Here is a 21,678-nt window from a genome sequence, read left to right on the forward strand (position 1 = left end):
GAAAATTAATAAAATTAGCTATAAAGGTCAAATTTTGCCATTTGATTTGTTCAGTTTCACAAAACTATTAGAGACATATTTTGGTGGCTGCCCAAATTGGCATGATGCAGTTGGTTAATGCATTTCGTACTACAATTTGATCACCATGGAATACAATACATCAATACGGGTGTGCCAAATGACAATTTTGCGGCACATTTCTTGTGCAAATAAGAGGCTGTACTTAGTTTGATAGGTAAAAGTTACTAATTTATAGTTTTTCTTAATTCATGCAATTTTGTAGCTTTTTATATAGCAATTTTGCCCTAATAATTTCAAGATTTTGCCCGAATTCACGACGTTTTGAAACAACAGGGGGGGCGGCTGCCCCCCCTGCTCCCCTGGCTCGTACGGCTATGTGTAGGATCACTGAAGGTCATGAAAAATATGCAAAAATAAGAAATCGGTAATATACGGTAGCCTACTTGAAAAGGTATTAAACATTACAACCTTTAATCTGCCTGCAAAAAAAACTTAGAGTTATTGAAGGACCACATCCAGAGTTTTTCGCACAAGACTCCTATAAAAAACGTGAACTGATGTTAAATAACAACGTTTATGACGTCATACAGAAGCAAAATGCAATGCACGCTGACGTAACCTGTTGAAATGAAAATAAATTTATTTTCAAAATGAATGAATGAAAACGTCCCATTTCAATTATGTTATTTTAAAGGTTTTGTTGGCTCTTTCTTTCCACAAAGATAAGAGTTAAACTGACTGGTAAAGCGGCGGTCGATTACTCAAGTGGCAAGAATACGGTGCGATACTGATGAGCCCAGCCTCATGGGCGAAACACGTGTCTATCGCTGTCTATTCGATGCTACAATCGGCTGCCAAAATAACTTAAATTATTTTAAAGTATTGCGGTGACGACATTTACTCACCAATTCAGAACGACTGTTCAAAGACAAGGGTGTGGATCATAAAATATCATGGTCCTATCAATATCATATCATGGTCCACAGTTATTCTCGTCCTAATAGTGGGGGTGGTCGTACAATTGTGGTCTTTGTTTTGCTGAGGAGCTTGCTATTCTGAAGGCCGATTGTAACTACCCTCGGAACAATCGTTCTGAATTGGTGAGTAAATGTCGTCACCGCAATAAATTTAAACTCAAATACTTTAAAATAACATAATTGAAATGGGACGTTTTCATTCATTCATTTTGAACATACTGTAAATTTATTTTCATTTCTACAAGTTACGTCAGTGTGCATCGCATTTTGCTTATGTATGACGTCATAAACGTTGTTATTTAACATCAGTTCACGTTTTTTATAGGAGTCATGTGTGAAAACGCTGGTTGTGGACTTGTGGTCCTTCAACAACTCTGAGTTTTTTTTGCATACAGTTTTAAGGTTATAGTGTTAAATACCTTTTCAAGTAGACTACCGTATATTACCGATTTCTTATTTTTGCATATTTTTCATGATCTTCTGATGATCCTAAATAAGGGTAAAGCAGTTTGTCTATTCTTCAATAGATAAGATGGGCTATTCAACCACCGGGCTGACTAGTTTTGCACAGGCATTTAACAGTTTGTTCGCACTTCTTTCGCCATTTTCATACTGACGCCAATAACGAAATGCCCTCTTATGGAGTGCAACATATTTCTTTCTTTGGCGACGCTTCAAGCATCCCATATCAAGGAGCTGGACATTTATTGGAATGTCGCCAGCTTCTTCACGAAGTAGAGTTACTAACAAATAAAATGGAGTGTTTGGACGGGCCTTCTTGTTTATTTTGTGATGCCATCCTTCAACGTCGTTGTTTGTACGAAAGGGAAGGACGTAGACGCTCCAATTTACTTTTTTCCTCACACAATTTTCCATCCAAGTTGATTGCACATAGTTTGTCAGTTCAGACAGGGAAGCGGAGGCATTTGCTTCTTGCTCCAAAGCTTCGAACATTTGTCCAATATGAAGGGAAGGAAGATAGCATAACGCCATTAGCTTTTTGATAAAATTTCTTATGTCGACATTATTGTGATAGGATGTCGATAATCCCAAAGATTGCACGTGTCTGTAAATGGCTTGGGTAAAATGAAACAAACAACCTCTAATTTCAACAGCAGGGAAAACGTTTGTGATCGCCTTCCACACAGCCGCTTCGAAATTCAAGATCACGCGTGTAACAGCAGGCGGTGTGACGAAGCCGGTCTCAAGCACGGTCTAGCACAGTTATTGAGTTGAAAGAAATTTGGCACGGCCGCAACACCTTCAGAAAAATTTAAGATATAAAGAGAAAATAAAAAAAGAAAATGTTACAAAACAAAAACAACATGTATTTAGGCTATAGCTTTATTAGCCCACATAGCTTTAGCTGATATATTTAAGATTTGTATGGACAATTGCTATGAAGATCGGCCATGGTGCGTTATCAAGAGTGCTGATGGTCGTAAGGGGAACACGCCTTGATGCGTTTAGCTCATAGCAAAGAAGAGCAAGGCAGGCAAAGAAAACCCCACAAAGAAATCCTATCACGGGCAAAGCCATTTCAAGCGCAACGCACCATAGGCCTTGCACGACTCACAAAATAGATAGGTTATAACTTGACGACATGAAAACAATGACAAAAACAAATAAAACAAACTAGCAAAAACAACATCATCATCTTGCGGAAATTCAATTATACCCAGGGAAGTTATGTCTTGAAGATATCAAGCGTGCTTTGATGAAAGGTGCGTTGATAAAGCGATAATTTTAGACCCCAGTCAGCTAAACTCGTCACCTCCACACTGATCCAACGTTAGCAAACGTTGAGTTACTGCAAAAACGACAGGCATCGCCAGCTGGGATGTAGTAGTGGCATGTCACAGTAATATGATAAATTTAGGTTACTGTATGTTTTACACGTTAAACCATAACAAAAGTGAAAAAAAAAAATTCAATTTGGCATGTTAGAAATATAGATAAACAATCAGACAATAGCATGACGATCCAGTCCAAGATATTGATATAAAACAACTGGTTGTATCTCAATGTGGGTCGGTGAAGCAAATTAGTAGCTAACTTATAGCCTATGTCTATCCCTCAGCTCATCCACCCATCTATGAAGCTACATTCAAAAACTTTTTTTTTTCTTCAAGTAATCCTCCCCATTATAATCTGGCCTACTTGTTCCTCGACTGCTTAGAAAATAAGAGGCGAGAGTCGAAAAGCCCATCGTGATTAATAATTAACTCAGACTCATAACTTAGCTTGTAAATGGCTTGTCACACATTTAAGAAAACTAAACATGCACATGATCGAATAGATATATTAGCCTATGTTTTGCATTTATTCATTTTCAAAACTTACGTTTAACTTATTTGTTGTGAGTGACCTCATAAAGAAATCTACGTCCATGTAGCCTAGTAATTTTGGGTGTTCGAATTCTTGTTTTGATGATAGGAAAAAAATTGTAAAATAAATATTTTGAAATACCGTAACAATTGTCTTTTTTTCCTAAACACACCATTGGCACATTTATTCTATACAAAGTCGTTTTGAAAAAAATTACACAGTAGGTTACCGCGGTACCTACAAATGATTGCACTATCCAGCTTCTCCGCAGGGAGCGGTCGTCGCTGCTTGATTGTTCTGGCCAACTTCAGGATCAATGGAAAGACGAATAGACATGATGTAGCCTACTGTGGCTGTTTTAGCCTACTTTTTCAAACAATAATCTATAGGCTATACAATAATCTATAGGCTATTTGTGAATAACCAAAAAAAAAACGACATGCGTTTCTTTTTCTAGTCTAAATCAATGAATATATGACATGATAATTAGGCTAGCCTATAGCTTTTTTAATCACAGTTGTATTCAGATAGGCCTACTATTAGTTCGTTTCCGCTATCTGACAGTTGAAATTAAAGGTCATGTCTTCATCTACTTTCTGCAGTGACTGTATTGTAGGCATATAAAGCAATAGTTATTGATTTTCTTCATCGTGTGTCACACGGCCGTAGCCCAAAGGTTGTTAAATTGAAAGCTTAAGAGATGTTTCCGCCTCTTGTCGACTTCGAATTAAACTTTTTTTCACCCGCGGAATTAAACGTTTTTTCGGCCGCGGTGTTTGCCAGCTCAAGAGATGTTTCGGCCCCTTGCCGACTTCGAATAAAAATTTTTTTCGGCCGCGGTGTTTTGCCGCTGTTAATCTCGCACTTTCCACCAAAGTAGTCGATGTCTTGTAGGGCCGAAACGTCGGGACGAAAGATCTCAGGGACGAAACATCTGGCACCCCTGAAATCTGATCTAAAGTGACTTTTTTAGTTGTTAGTCTAGTTAGTCAAATACTAATGTAGATGTAGCACTGTAGCACCACCGTCATTCTGGCAGAATAGTTTTTCCGCTTTCCGCCTAAAAAAGTCATCCGTGAATAAGTGCGAGGCATAAAGTGCGACCTGACATACCTTCGAAAAACCTTAAATAAAACAATAACTCGCAACACGTGCCACTTAAATTTTACATGCATCGGATTCAGTATTAAATTACCTTTGCAGGGATGTGCAAAGGTAATTTAATATTAATATTAATATTAATTTAAACTTTAATCCGCAACACGTGCCACTTAAATTTTGGTGGGCATTTGGAAGGGTGGGCATTTGGAAGGAACTACCAGCAGCATTTAGGTGGGCATTTGGAAGGAACTACCAGCAGAACGCTCCAAAGATGGAGGATATATTTACAATAAACATTAAAATAATATGATTTTTGCATAATAGACACCCCTTCAAACATCTTCGAATAGAACTATAATCCGCAACACGTGCCACTTAAATTTTGCATGCATCGGATTCAGTATTAAATTACCTTTCCAGGGATGTGCACCAATAGGTGGGCATTTGGAAGGAACTATCAGCAGAACGCTCCAAAGATCGAGGATATATTTACGATAAACATTAAAATAATATGATTTTTGCATAATAGACACCACTTCAAACATCTTCGAATAGAACTATAATCCGCAACACGTGCCACTTAAATTTTGCATGCATCGGATTTAGTATTAAATTACCTTTCCAGGGATGTGCACCAATAGGTGGGCATTTGGAAGGAACTCCCAGCAGAATGCTTCAAAGATGGAGGATATATTTACGATAAACATTAAAATAATATGATTTTTGCATAATTGACACCTCTTCAAACATCTTGAAATAAAACTTTAATCCGCAACACGTGCCACTTAAATTTTGCATGCATCGGATTCAGTATTAAACTACCTTTCCAGGGATGTGCATAAATAGGTGGGCATTTGGAAGGAACTCCCAGCAGAACGCTCCAAAGATGGAGGATAAATTTACAATAAGCATTAAAATAATACGATTTTTGCATAATAGACACCACTTCAAACGTCTTCGAATAGAACTATAATCCGCAACACGTGCCACTTAAATTTTGCATGCATCGGAATCAGTATTAAATTACCTTTCCAGGGATGTGCACCAATAGGTGGGCATTTGGAAGGAACTCCCAGCAGAACGCTTCAAAAATTGGAGGATATATTTACAATAAACATTAAAATAATACGATTTTTGCATAATAGACACCACTTCAAACATCTTGAAATAAAACTTTAATCCGCAACACGTGCCACTTAAATTTTGCATGCATCGGATTCAGTATTAAATTACTTTTCCAGGGATGTGCACCAATAGGTGGGCATTTGGAAGGAACTCCCAGCAAAACGCTTCAAAGATGGAGGATATATTTACGATAAACATTAAAATAATATGATTTTTGCATAATTGACACCTCTTCAAACATCTTGAAATAAAACTTTAATCCGCAACACGTGCCACTTAAATTTTGCATTCATCGGATTTAGTATTAAATTACCTTTCCAGGGATGTGCATCAATAGGTGGGCATTTGGAAGGAACTCCCAGCAGAACGCTCCAAAGATGGAGGATATATTTACGATAAACATTAAAATAATGCGATTTTTGCATAATAGACACCACTTCAAACATCTTCGAATAGAACTATAATCCGCAACACGTGCCACTTAAATTTTGCATGCATCGGATTCAGTATTAAATTACCTTTCCAGGGATGTGCACCAATAGGTGGGCATTTGGAAGGAACTCCCAGCAGAACGCTTCAAAAATTGGAGGATATATTTACAATAAACATTAAAATAATACGATTTTTGCATAATAGACACCACTTCAAACATCTTGAAATAAAACTTTAATCCGCAACACGTGCCACTTAAATTTTGCATGCATCGGATTCAGTATTAAATTACCTTTCCAGGGATGTGCACCAATAGGTGGGCATTTGGAAGGAACTCCCAGCAGAACGCTTCAAAGATGGAGGATATATTTACGATAAACATTAAAATAATATGATTTTTGCATAATTGACACCACTTCAAACATCTTGAAATAAAACTTTAATCCGCAACACGTGCCACTTAAATTTTGCATTCATCGGATTTAGTATTAAATTACCTTTCCAGGGATGTGCATCAATAGGTGGGCATTTGGAAGGAACTCCCAGCAGAACGCTTCAAAGATGGAGGATATATTTACGATAAACATTAAAATAATACGATTTTTGCATAATAGACACCACTTCAAACATCTTCGAATAGAACTATAATCCGCAACACGTGCCACTTAAATTTTGCATGCATCGGATTCAGTATTAAATTACCTTTCCAGGGATGTGCACCAATAGGTGGGCATTTGGAAGGAACTCCCAGCAGAACGCTTCAAAGATGGAGGATATATTTACAATAAACATTAAAATAATATGATTTTTGCATAATTGACACCTCTTCAAACATCTTGAAATAAAACTTTAATCCGCAACACGTGCCACTTAAATTTTGCATTCATCGGATTTAGTATTAAATTACCTTTCCAGGGATGTGCATCAATAGGTGGGCATTTGGAAGGAACTCCCAGCAGAACGCTCCAAAAATGGAGGATATATTTACGATAAACATTAAAATAATACGATTTTTGCATAATAGACACCACTTCAAACATCTTCGAATAGAACTATAATCCGCAACACGTGCCACTTAAATTTTGCATGCATCGGATTCAGTATTAAATTACCTTTCCAGGGATGTGCACCAATAGGTGGGCATTTGGAAGGAACTCCCAGCAGAACGCTTCAAAGATGGAGGATATATTTACGATAAACATTAAAATATAATATGATTTTTGCATAATTGACACCTCTTCAAACATCTTGAAATAAAACTTTAATCCGCAACACGTGCCACTTAAATTTTGCATGCATTGGATTCAGTATTAAACTACCTTTCCAGGGATGTGCATCAATAGGTGGGCATTTGGAAGGAACTCCCAGCAGAACGCTCCAAAGATGAAGTATAAATTTACAATAAACATTAAAATAATACGATTTTTGCATAATAGACACCACTTCAAACATCTTCGAATAGAACAATAATCCGCAACACGTGCCACTTAAATTTTGCATGCATCGGAATCAGTATTAAATTACCTTTCCAGGGATGTGCACCAATAGGTGGGCATTTGGAAGGAACTCCCAGCAGAACGCTTCAAAGATGGAGGATATATTTACGATAAACATTAAAATAATACGATTTTTGCATAATAGACACCACTTCAAACATCTTGAAATAAAACTTTAATCCGCAACACGTGCCACTTAATTTTTGCATGCATCGGAATCAGTATTAAATTACCTTTCCAAGGATGTGCACCAATAGGTGGGCATTTGGAAGGAACTCCCAGCAGAACGCTTCAAAGATGGAGGATATATTTACGATAAACATTAAAATAATATGATTTTTGCATAATAGACACCACTTCAAACATCTTGAAATAAAACTTTAATCCGCAACACGTGCCACTTAAATTTTGCATGCATCGGAATCAGTATTAAATTACCTTTCCAGGGATGTGCACCAATAGGTGGGCATTTGGAAGGAACTCCCAGCAGAACGCTTCAAAGATGGAGGATGTATTTACGATAAACATTAAAATAATGCGATTTTTGCATAATAGACACCACTTCAAACATCTTGAAATAAAACTTTAATCCGCAACACGTGCCACTTAAATTTTGCATGCATCGGATTTAGTAATAAATTACCTTTCCAGGGATGTGCACCAATAGGTGGGCATTTGGAAGGAACTCCCAGCAGAACGCTTCAAAGATGGAGGATATATTTACGATAAACATTAAAATAATACGATTTTTGCATAATAGACACCACTTCAAACATCTTGAAATAAAACTTTAATCCGCAACACGTGCCACTTAAATTTTGCATGCATCGGATTTAGTAATAAATTACCTTTCCAGAGATGTGCACCAATAGGTGGGCATTTGGAAGGAACTCCCAGCAGAACGCTTCAAAGATGGAGGATATATTTACGATAAACATTAAAACAATATGATTTTTGCATAATTGACACCACTTCAAACATCTTGAAATAAAACTTTAATCCGCAACACGTGCCACTTAAATTTTGCATGCATCGGATTCAGTATTAAATTACCTTTCCAGGGATGTGCATCAATAGGTGGGCATTTGGAAGGAACTCCCAGCAGAACGCTTCAAAGATGGAGGATATATTTACGATAAACATTAAAATAAATATGATTTTTGCATAATTGACACCTCTTCAAACATCTTGAAATAAAACTTTAATCCGCAACACGTGCCACTTAAATTTTGCATGCATCGGATTCAGTATTAAATTACCTTTCCAGGGATGTGCATCAATAGGTGGGCATTTGGAAGGAACTCCCAGCAGAACGCTCCAAAGATGGAGGATATATTTACGATAGACATTAAAATAATACGATTTTTGCATAATAGACACCACTTCAAACATCTTCGAATAGAACTATAATCCGCAACACGTGCCACTTAAATTTTGCATGCATCGGATTCAGTATTAAATTACCTTTCCAGGGATGTGCACCAATAGGTGGGCATTTGGAAGGAACTCCCAGCAGAACGCTTCAAAGATGGAGGATATATTTACGATAAACATTAAAATAATGCGATTTTTGCATAATAGACACCACTTCAAACATCTTGAAATAAAACTTTAATCCGCAACACGTGCCACTTAAATTTTGCATGCATCGGATTTAGTAATAAATTACCTTTCCAGGGATGTGCACCAATAGGTGGGCATTTGGAATGAACTCCCAGCAGAACGCTTCAAAGATGGAGGATATATTTACGATAAACATTAAAATAATACGATTTTTGCATAATAGACACCACTTCAAACATCTTCGAATAGAACTATAATCCGCAACACGTGCCACTTAGATTTAAGTGGCACGTGTTGCGGATTAAAGTTTTATTTCAAGATGTTTGAAGTGGTGTCTATTATGCAAAAATCGTATTATTTTAATGTTTATCGTAAATATATCCTCCATTTTTGGAGCGTTCTGCTGGGAGTTCCTTCCAAATGCCCACCTATTGATGCACATCCCTGGAAAGGTAATTTATTACTAAATCCGATGCATGCAAAATTTAAGTGGCACGTGTTGCGAATTAAAGTTTTATTTCAAGATGTTTGAAGAGGTGTCAATTATGCAAAAATCATATTATTTTAATGTTTATCGTAAATATATCCTCCATCTTTGAAGCGTTCTGCTGGGAGTTTCTTCCAAATGCCCACCTATTGGTGCACATCCCTGGAAAGGTAATTTATTACTAAATCCGATGCATGCAAAATTTAAGTGGCACGTGTTGCGAATTAAAGTTTTATTTCAAGATGTTTGAAGAGGTGTCAATTATGCAAAAATCATATTATTTTAATGTTTATCGTAAATATATCCTCCATCTTTGAAGCGTTCTGCTGGGAGTTCCTTCCAAATGCCCACCTATTGGTGCACATCCCTGGAAAGGTAATTTAATACTAAATCCGATGCATGCAAAATTTAAGTGGCACGTGTTGCGGATTATAGTTCTATTCGAAGATGTTTGAAGTGGTGTCTATTATGCAAAAATCGTATTATTTTAATGTTTATCGTAAACATATCCTTCATCTTTGGAGCGTTCTGCTGGGAGTTCCTTCCAAATGCCCACCTATTGGTGCACATCCCTGGAAAGGTAGTTTAATACTAAATCCGATGCATGCAAAATTTAAGTGGCACGTGTTGCGGATTAAAGTTTTATTTCAAGATGTTTGAAGGGGTGTCAATTATGCAAAAATCATATTATTTTAATGTTTATCGTAAATATATCCTCCACCTTTGAAGCGTTCTGCTGGGAGTTCCTTCCAAATGCCCACCTATTGGTGCACATCCCTGGAAAGGTAATTTAATACTGAATCCGATGCATGCAAAATTTAAGTGGCACGTGTTGCGGATTTTAGTTCTATTCGAAGATGTTTGAAGTGGTGTCTATTATGCAAAAATCGTATTATTTTAATGTCTATCGTAAATATATCCTCCATCTTTGAAGCGTTCTGCTGGGAGTTCCTTCCAAATGCCCACCTATTGGTGCACATCCCTGGAAAGGTAATTTAATACTGAATCCGATGCATGCAAAATTTAAGTGGCACGTGTTGCGGATTAAAGTTTTATTTCAAGATGTTTGAAGTGGTGTCAATTTTGCAAAAATCATATTATTTTAATGTTTATCGTAAATATATCCTCCATCTTTGAAGCGTTCTGCTGGGAGTTCCTTCCAAATGCCCACCTATTGGTGCACATCCCTGGAAAGGTAATTTATTACTAAATCCGATGCATGCAAAATTTAAGTGGCACGTGTTGCGGATTAAAGTTTTATTTCAAGATGTTTGAAGAGGTGTCAATTATGCAAAAATCATATTATTTTAATGTTTATCGTAAATATATCCTCCATCTTTGAAGCGTTCTGCTGGGAGTTCCTTCCAAATGCCAACCTATTGGTGCACATCCCTGGAAAGGTAATTTAATACTAAATCCGATGCATGCAAAATTTAAGTGGCACGTGTTGCGGATTATAGTTCTATTCGAAGATGTTTGAAGTGGTGTCTATTATGCAAAAATCATATTATTTTAAAGTTTATCGTTAATATATCCTTCATCTTTGGAGCGTTCTGCTGGGAGTTCCTTCCAAATGCCCACCTATTGGTGCACATCCCTGGAAAGGTAGTTTAATACTAAATCCGATGCATGCAAAATTTAAGTGGCACGTGTTGCGGATTAAAGTTTTATTTCAAGATGTTTGAAGGGGTGTCATACATGCAAAAATCATATTATTTTAATGTTTATCGTAAATATATCCTCCACCTTTGAAGCGTTCTGCTGGGAGTTCCTTCCAAATGCCCACCTATTGGTGCACATCCCTGGAAAGGTAATTTAATACTAAATCCGATGCATGCAAAATTTAAGTGGCACGTGTTGCGGATTATAGTTCTATTCGAAGATGTTTGAAGTGGTGTCTATTATGCAAAAATCGTATTATTTTAAAGTTTATCGTAAATATATCCTCCATCTTTGGAGCGTTCTGCTGGGAGTTCCTTCCAAATGCCCACCTATTGGTGCACATCCCTGGAAAGGTAATTTAATACTAAATCCGATGCATGCAAAATTTAAGTGGCACGTGTTGCGGATTAAAGTTTTATTTCAAGATGTTTGAAGGGGTGTCAATTATGCAAAAATCATATTATTTTAATGTTTATCGTAAATATATCCTCCATCTTTGAAGCGTTCTGCTGGGAGTTCCTTCCAAATGCCCACCTATTGGTGCACATCCCTGGAAAGGTAATTTATTACTAAATCCGATGCATGCAAAATTTAAGTGGCACGTGTTGCGGATTAAAGTTTTATTTCAAGATGTTTGAAGAGGTGTCAATTATGCAAAAATCATATTATTTTAATGTTTATCGTAAATATATCCTCCATCTTTGAAGCGTTCTGCTGGGAGTTCCTTCCAAATGCCAACCTATTGGTGCACATCCCTGGAAAGGTAATTTAATACTAAATCCGATGCATGCAAAATTTAAGTGGCACGTGTTGCGGATTATAGTTCTATTCGAAGATGTTTGAAGTGGTGTCTATTATGCAAAAATCGTATTATTTTAAAGTTTATCGTTAATATATCCTTCATCTTTGGAGCGTTCTGCTGGGAGTTCCTTCCAAATGCCCACCTATTGGTGCACATCCCTGGAAAGGTAGTTTAATACTAAATCCGATGCATGCAAAATTTAAGTGGCACGTGTTGCGGATTAAAGTTTTATTTCAAGATGTTTGAAGGGGTGTCATATATGCAAAAATCATATTATTTTAATGTTTATCGTAAATATATCCTCCACCTTTGAAGCGTTCTGCTGGGAGTTCCTTCCAAATGCCCACCTATTGGTGCACATCCCTGGAAAGGTAATTTAATACTGAATCCGATGCATGCAAAATTTAAGTGGCACGTGTTGCGGATTATAGTTCTATTCGAAGATGTTTGAAGTGGTGTCTATTATGCAAAAATCGTATTATTTTAATGTTTATCGTAAATATATCCTCCATCTTTGAAGCGTTCTGCTGGGAGTTCCTTCCAAATGCCCACCTATTGATGCACATCCCTGGAAAGGTAATTTAATACTAAATCCGATGAATGCAAAATTTAAGTGGCACGTGTTGCGGATTAAAGTTTTATTTCAAGATGTTTGAAGTGGTGTCAATTATGCAAAAATCATATTATTTTAATGTTTATCGTAAATATATCCTCCATCTTTGAAGCGTTCTGCTGGGAGTTCCTTCCAAATGCCCACCTAGTGGTGCACATCCCTGGAAAGGTAATTTAATACTGAATCCGATGCATGCAAAATTTAAGTGGCACGTGTTGCGGATTAAAGTTTTATTTCAAGATGTTTGAAGTGGTGTCTATTATGCAAAAATCGTATTATTTTAATGTTTATAGTAAATATATCCTCCAATTTTTGAAGCGTTCTGCTGGGAGTTCCTTCCAAATGCCCACCTATTGGTGCACATCCCTGGAAAGGTAATTTAATACTGAATCCGATGCATGCAAAATTTAAGTGGCACGTGTTGCGGATTATAGTTCTATTCGAAGATGTTTGAAGTGGTGTCTATTATGCAAAAATCGTATTATTTTAATGTTTATTGTAAATTTATCCTTCATCTTTGGAGCGTTCTGCTGGGAGTTCCTTCCAAATGCCCACCTATTGGTGCACATCCCTGGAAAGGTAATTTAATACTGAATCCGATGCATGCAAAATTTAAGTGGCACGTGTTGCGGATTAAAGTTTTATTTCAAGATGTTTGAAGTGGTGTCTATTATGCAAAAATCGTATTATTTTAATGTTTATTGTAAATATATCCTCCAATTTTTGAAGCGTTCTGCTGGGAGTTCCTTCCAAATGCCCACCTATTGGTGCACATCCCTGGAAAGGTAATTTAATACTGAATCCGATGCATGCAAAATTTAAGTGGCACGTGTTGCGGATTATAGTTCTATTCGAAGATGTTTGAAGTGGTGTCTATTATGCAAAAATCGTATTATTTTAAAGTTTATCGTAAATATATCCTCCATCTTTGGAGCGTTCTGCTGGGAGTTCCTTCCAAATGCCCACCTATTGGTGCACATCCCTGGAAAGGTAATTTAATACTAAATCCGATGCATGCAAAATTTAAGTGGCACGTGTTGCGGATTAAAGTTTTATTTCAAGATGTTTGAAGGGGTGTCAATTATGCAAAAATCATATTATTTTAATGTTTATCGTAAATATATCCTCCATCTTTGAAGCGTTCTGCTGGGAGTTCCTTCCAAATGCCCACCTATTGGTGCACATCCCTGGAAAGGCAATTTATTACTAAATCCGATGCATGCAAAATTTAAGTGGCACGTGTTGCGGATTAAAGTTTTATTTCAAGATGTTTGAAGAGGTGTCAATTATGCAAAAATCATATTATTTTAATGTTTATCGTAAATATATCCTCCATCTTTGAAGCGTTCTGCTGGGAGTTCCTTCCAAATGCCAACCTATTGGTGCACATCCCTGGAAAGGTAATTTAATACTAAATCCGATGCATGCAAAATTTAAGTGGCACGTGTTGCGGATTATAGTTCTATTCGAAGATGTTTGAAGTGGTGTCTATTATGCAAAAATCGTATTATTTTAAAGTTTATCGTTAATATATCCTTCATCTTTGGAGCGTTCTGCTGGGAGTTCCTTCCAAATGCCCACCTATTGGTGCACATCCCTGGAAAGGTAGTTTAATACTAAATCCGATGCATGCAAAATTTAAGTGGCACGTGTTGCGGATTAAAGTTTTATTTCAAGATGTTTGAAGGGGTGTCATATATGCAAAAATCATATTATTTTAATGTTTATCGTAAATATATCCTCCACCTTTGAAGCGTTCTGCTGGGAGTTCCTTCCAAATGCCCACCTATTGGTGCACATCCCTGGAAAGGTAATTTAATACTGAATCCGATGCATGCAAAATTTAAGTGGCACGTGTTGCGGATTATAGTTCTATTCGAAGATGTTTGAAGTGGTGTCTATTATGCAAAAATCGTATTATTTTAATGTTTATCGTAAATATATCCTCCATCTTTGAAGCGTTCTGCTGGGAGTTCCTTCCAAATGCCCACCTATTGATGCACATCCCTGGAAAGGTAATTTAATACTAAATCCGATGAATGCAAAATTTAAGTGGCACGTGTTGCGGATTAAAGTTTTATTTCAAGATGTTTGAAGTGGTGTCAATTATGCAAAAATCATATTATTTTAATGTTTATCGTAAATATATCCTCCATCTTTGAAGCGTTCTGCTGGGAGTTCCTTCCAAATGCCCACCTATTGGTGCACATCCCTGGAAAGGTAATTTAATACTGAATCCGATGCATGCAAAATTTAAGTGGCACGTGTTGCGGATTAAAGTTTTATTTCAAGATGTTTGAAGTGGTGTCTATTATGCAAAAATCGTATTATTTTAATGTTTATTGTAAATATATCCTCCAATTTTTGAAGCGTTCTGCTGGGAGTTCCTTCCAAATGCCCACCTATTGGTGCACATCCCTGGAAAGGTAATTTAATACTGAATCCGATGCATGCAAAATTTAAGTGGCACGTGTTGCGGATTATAGTTCTATTCGAAGATGTTTGAAGTGGTGTCTATTATGCAAAAATCGTATTATTTTAAAGTTTATCGTAAATATATCCTCCATCTTTGGAGCGTTCTGCTGGGAGTTCCTTCCAAATGCCCACCTATTGGTGCACATCCCTGGAAAGGTAATTTAATACTAAATCCGATGCATGCAAAATTTAAGTGGCACGTGTTGCGGATTAAAGTTTTATTCAAGATGTTTGAAGGGGTGTCAATTATGCAAAAATCATATTATTTTAATGTTTATCGTAAATATATCCTCCATCTTTGAAGCGTTCTGCTGGGAGTTCCTTCCAAATGCCCACCTATTGGTGCACATCCCTGGAAAGGTAATTTATTACTAAATCCGATGCATGCAAAATTTAAGTGGCACGTGTTGCGGATTAAAGTTTTATTTCAAGATGTTTGAAGAGGTGTCAATTATGCAAAAATCATATTATTTTAATGTTTATCGTAAATATATCCTCCATCTTTGAAGCGTTCTGCTGGGAGTTCCTTCCAAATGCCAACCTATTGGTGCACATCCCTGGAAAGGTAATTTAATACTAAATCCGATGCATGCAAAATTTAAGTGGCACGTGTTGCGGATTATAGTTCTATTCGAAGATGTTTGAAGTGGTGTCTATTATGCAAAAATCGTATTATTTTAAAGTTTATCGTTAATATATCCTTCATCTTTGGAGCGTTCTGCTGGGAGTTCCTTCCAAATGCCCACCTATTGGTGCACATCCCTGGAAAGGTAGTTTAATACTAAATCCGATGCATGCAAAATTTAAGTGGCACGTGTTGCGGATTAAAGTTTTATTTCAAGATGTTTGAAGGGGTGTCATATATGCAAAAATCATATTATTTTAATGTTTATCGTAAATATATCCTCCACCTTTGAAGCGTTCTGCTGGGAGTTCCTTCCAAATGCCCACCTATTGGTGCACATCCCTGGAAAGGTAATTTAATACTGAATCCGATGCATGCAAAATTTAAGTGGCACGTGTTGCGGATTATAGTTCTATTCGAAGATGTTTGAAGTGGTGTCTATTATGCAAAAATCGTATTATTTTAATGTTTATCGTAAATATATCCTCCATCTTTGAAGCGTTCTGCTGGGAGTTCCTTCCAAATGCCCACCTATTGATGCACATCCCTGGAAAGGTAATTTAATACTAAATCCGATGAATGCAAAATTTAAGTGGCACGTGTTGCGGATTAAAGTTTTATTTCAAGATGTTTGAAGTGGTGTCAATTATGCAAAAATCATATTATTTTAATGTTTATCGTAAATATATCCTCCATCTTTGAAGCGTTCTGCTGGGAGTTCCTTCCAAATGCCCACCTATTGGTGCACATCCCTGGAAAGGTAATTTAATACTGAATCCGATGCATGCAAAATTTAAGTGGCACGTGTTGCGGATTAAAGTTTTATTTCAAGATGTTTGAAGTGGTGTCTATTATGCAAAAATCGTATTATTTTAATGTTTATTGTAAATATATCCTCCAATTTTTGAAGCGTTCTGCTGGGAGTTCCTTCCAAATGCCCACCTATTGGTGCACATCCCTGGAAAGGTAATTTAATACTGAATCCGATGCATGCAAAATTTAAGTGGCACGTGTTGCGGATTATAGTTCTATTCGAAGATGTTTGAAGTGGTGTCTATTATGCAAAAATCATATTATTTTAAAGTTTATCGTAAATATATCCTCCATCTTTGGAGCGTTCTGCTGGGAGTTCCTTCCAAATGCCCACCTATTGGTGCACATCCCTGGAAAGGTAATTTAATACTAAATCCGATGCATGCAAAATTTAAGTGGCACGTGTTGCGGATTAAAGTTTTATTCAAGATGTTTGAAGGGGTGTCAATTATGCAAAAATCATATTATTTTAATGTTTATCGTAAATATATCCTCCATCTTTGAAGCGTTCTGCTGGGAGTTCCTTCCAAATGCCCACCTATTGGTGCACATCCCTGGAAAGGTAATTTAATACTGATTCCGATGCATGCAAAATTTAAGTGGCACGTGTTGCGGATTATAGTTCTATTCGAAGATGTTTGAAGTGGTGTCTATTATGCAAAAATCGTATTATTTTATTGTTTATTGTAAATTTATCCTTCATCTTTGGAGCGTTCTGCTGGGAGTTCCTTCCAAATGCCCACCTATTGATGCACATCCCTGGAAAGGTAGTTTAATACTGAATCCGATGCATGCAAAATTTAAGTGGCACGTGTTGCGGATTAAAGTTTTATTTCAAGATGTTTGAAGAGGTGTCAATTATTCAAAAATCATATTATTTTAATGTTTATCGTAAATATATCCTCCACCTTTGAAGCGTTCTGCTGGGAGTTCCTTCCAAATGCCCACCTATTGATGCACATCCCTGGAAAGGTAATTTAATACTGAATCCGATGCATGCAAAATTTAAGTGGCACGTGTTGTGGATTATAGTTCTATTCGAAGATGTTTGAAGTGGTGTCTATTATGCAAAAATCGTATTATTTTAAAGTTTATCGTAAATAAATCCTCCATCTTTGGAGCGTTCTGCTGGGAGTTCCTTCCAAATGCCCACCTATTGGTGCACATCCCTGGAAAGGTAGTTTAATACTAAATCCGATGCATGCAAAATTTAAGTGGCACGTGTTGCGGATTAAAGTTTTATTTCAAGATGTTTGAAGGGGTGTCAATTATGCAAAAATCATATTATTTTAATGTTTATCGTAAATATATCCTCCATCTTTGAAGCGTTCTGCTGGGAGTTCCTTCCAAATGCCCACCTATTGGTGCACATCCCTGGAAAGGTAATTTAATACTGATTCCGATGCATGCAAAATTTAAGTGGCACGTGTTGCGGATTATAGTTCTATTCGAAGATGTTTGAAGTGGTGTCTATTATGCAAAAATCGTATTATTTTAATGTTTATTGTAAATTTATCCTTCATCTTTGGAGCGTTCTGCTGGGAGTTCCTTCCAAATGCCCACCTATTGATGCACATCCCTGGAAAGGTAATTTAATACTAAATCCGATGAATGCAAAATTTAAGTGGCACGTGTTGCGGATTAAAGTTTTATTTCAAGATGTTTGAAGTGGTGTCAATTATGCAAAAATCATATTATTTTAGTGTTTATCGTAAATATATCCTCCATCTTTGAAGCGTTCTGCTGGGAGTTCCTTCCAAATGCCCACCTATTGGTGCACATCCCTGGAAAGGTAATTTAATACTGAATCCGATGCATGCAAAATTTAAGTGGCACGTGTTGCGGATTAAAGTTTTATTTCAAGATGTTTGAAGTGGTGTCTATTATGCAAAAATCGTATTATTTTAATGTTTATTGTAAATATATCCTCCAATTTTTGAAGCGTTCTGCTGGGAGTTCCTTCCAAATGCCCACCTATTGGTGCACATCCCTGGAAAGGTAATTTAATACTGATTCCGATGCATGCAAAATTTAAGTGGCACGTGTTGCGGATTATAGTTCTATTCGAAGATGTTTGAAGTGGTGTCTATTATGCAAAAATCGTATTATTTTATGCTTATTGTAAATTTATCCTCCATCTTTGGAGCGTTCTGCTGGGAGTTCCTTCCAAATGCCCACCTATTGATGCACATCCCTGGAAAGGTAGTTTAATACTGAATCCAATGCATGCAAAATTTAAGTGGCACGTGTTGCGGATTAAAGTTTTATTTCAAGATGTTTGAAGAGGTGTCAATTATGCAAAAATCATATTATTTTAATGTTTATCGTAAATATATCCTCCATCTTTGAAGCGTTCTGCTGGGAGTTCCTTCTAAATGCCCACCTATTGGTGCACATCCCTGGAAAGGTAGTTTAATACTGAATCCGATGCATGCAAAATTTAAGTGGCACGTGTTGCGGATTATAGTTCTATTCGAAGATGTTTGAAGTGGTGTCTATTATGCAAAAATCATATTATTTTAATGTTTATTGTAAATATATCCTCCATCTTTGGAGCGTTCTGCTGATAGTTCCTTCCAAATGCCCACCTATTGGTGCACATCCCTGCAAAGGTAATTTAATACTGAATCCGATGCATGTAAAATTTAAGTGGCACGTGTTGCGAGTTATTGTTTTATTTAAGGTTTTTCGAAGGTATGTCAGGTCGCACTTTATGCCTCGCACTTATTCACGGATGACTTTTTTAGGCGGAAAGCGGAAAAACTATTCTGCCAGAATGACGGTGGTACTGTAGCAGCCACTTAAAAAGGAACCCCAGTTTTGACTAGAAATGTACGCTGGGAGCAATACAATCACTGTTCACGAACACACAATGTAAGGACACAGCAAAACTATGTGTGAAACAATTGCTAGGGTGCGATTAAGCATTCTTAAAAATCCAGTGCTTTTGGTTAAAAATCCAGTGCTAGCTGATAAGCTCAGCTTCCAGTTACCAGGCTATAGGCCTAGTGCAACTACCGCATTAGTTGCTATAACAGTTAGCCCAGTGAGTTCAGGCTATAAGTTTTACTTTTGATGTGTGTGTAGTTCATATAGCCACTGACATTAAAATTGCATTATTGCTTACAAAAAGTGTTCAAAAGTCTTGATACTGGATCCAGGAACATTCTATTTGTCTTAGTTTGTATTATGTCTTAGAACTTAGTTGCATTGTTGATAAGAGAATATGATCTGGTTAGCCTAGCCAATTAGTGCACAACTGTACTGGTACGGTAGGTTACCAGTTATATGCCATGGGTGCTTTTTGCTACAATTGACTTTCTAAAAAATAACGCGTTATATATAATATTTTTTAAAATTTTTGTAATTTGCGGTGGGCGGTGCGGTGCAGTGTCAAAGTTCCAGATAAATTGCGGTGCGCGGATAGATGAGTCAGTTGCGGTGCGGTGTGCGGATAAAAATTTTGGGTTCGCTGCATCTCTATTCTGGGTAACGCCTAGAACATCACACAACTAAGGCGCAAGAGAAAATTGAAAAAAGAAAACTAGATGCAAAATTAAACATCTCGCTTTTCCTTTCATCACAAGTATAAAAGTAACTAAGTTATCTCCCAGTTAAGTATGCAACTTGATCCTGAGTAGTTTGTGCGAACTTATGTGGTAGGTGCGTACTTAGCAGTTATGCAGCCACCTAGTGAAGGTATGCGTGCAAGCCATGCACCCTGCATGCGTGTACCCAATACACAAATGTTGCATTTATTACGTCATTGACGATGCGTTGCCCATGTTCATTCATTAGTAAAAAGTTTTCTGTTGTGTGGTTTTGCATGCCATTCTTTTCTGCTAGTGTTAGTTACAGTACAGCACAAGTAATTTGTTGGGTACAATTTTCTCGTTCGCATGATTCAATTCAATTTATTTTTCTTTGTCAGAATACAAAAGAAATGATATTGTGAAAAAGAACTATAGCAGTGGTTCTCAACCGACCCCTTGAAATCGCGTCCGCGGACCCCAAGGGGTCCGTGAAGCGATTTCAAGGGGTCCGCGAAAGTTTTCGGGTTTTCAGCATGATTAATAAATTAAAAAATTTAAAAAAATTTTATGCTTTGTTTATAAGTTTTGGTAGAGAGGTGACTTTCTTCAACCTTGTTCATGTATTAGCCTACAGTGTTTCTCAAACTGTAAGTCGCAGCGCACTGGTGCGTCGTTTGAAATTGCAAAGGACATTGCACAAAGGTTTGGTTTCTTAACTAAAAATATCATATAAATGACTTAAACCTTTTATTAAGGCTATGTTGGCTTTGTTCAACTTAATTCTTTTGAGACAGCAGATTGATCAATGATTGACTTACAAATTCAAACGTTAGTCAACAGTCTATCACCACTCACAGTTGTGCAATGACTGCAATTATAACAAATTAATATTGATTACAAATGAAAAAAGGGATAAATTCTTTGTAACGGTCGCAAGTAGGCTATTCGATTAACTTTTGATAAAATTTATAGAAAAACATCAAATGAGCATATAGATCAGTGATGTTTGATCCCGTGTGCCAACATTGGCTATAGCTCATAACATTATTTCGTCAATCTCACCAGAGATCTGATCTCACCGTCGTCAAGTGCGTTGCGCAAATTCTTCTAAGTGTGTTGCTTCGAAACTTATGTAACATAATATGATTCCATAAGGAGACGCGATATACCAAAATTTCAAATAGAAATTTTTAGGGGTCCGCCACCGCTTCGAAGGCACCAAAAGGGGTCCACCATGACAAAAAGGTTGAAAACCACTGAACTATAGTAACAAAACCAACAAAAGGAAAAGGTGGCAAAACCATAATGGTTTAAGACGTGCATAAAACATCTAATATTGCGGTATATGCATCGATAAATATAGTTAAGCACGGCCACCAAACCTGATACATTAACATCAAATCATTTAAAGAAAAATGTTGATTAGCCTAATGGCCAATATTTCTCTGTCCTTGAACCGCAAAGGTTCATGTGAAAAATGTCAGATGAGGCTGTAGTGAGAAGCTTTTTATTTAGCCTGGGCGAAAAAGACAACAGTTTCTGGCTGGGGTATGCTGAGCAGCAACTTCATACTCACTCTGTGAGAAATGTATGATTGCTAGACGTTGGGAGCGATGTAAAAACAG

General features: G+C 36.9%; 1 protein-coding gene across 1 annotated transcript; it reads right to left on the minus strand.

Annotated features, from left to right (window-relative positions):
• Window positions 1–1,535: 1,535 nt before the first annotated feature.
• LOC145783912 (uncharacterized) lies at window positions 1,536–1,991 on the minus strand. The gene has a single exon (XM_082595673.1). It carries the CDS (start codon window positions 1,989–1,991, stop codon window positions 1,536–1,538), a length of 456 nt encoding a protein of 151 aa, XP_082451799.1.
• Between the last annotated feature and the right edge of the window lie 19,687 nt (window positions 1,992–21,678).

Source organism: Aplidium turbinatum, chromosome 15 (genome assembly GCF_918807975.1).
Source record: "Aplidium turbinatum chromosome 15, kaAplTurb1.1, whole genome shotgun sequence".
Classification (NCBI taxonomy): Eukaryota; Metazoa; Chordata; class Ascidiacea; order Aplousobranchia; family Polyclinidae; genus Aplidium; species Aplidium turbinatum.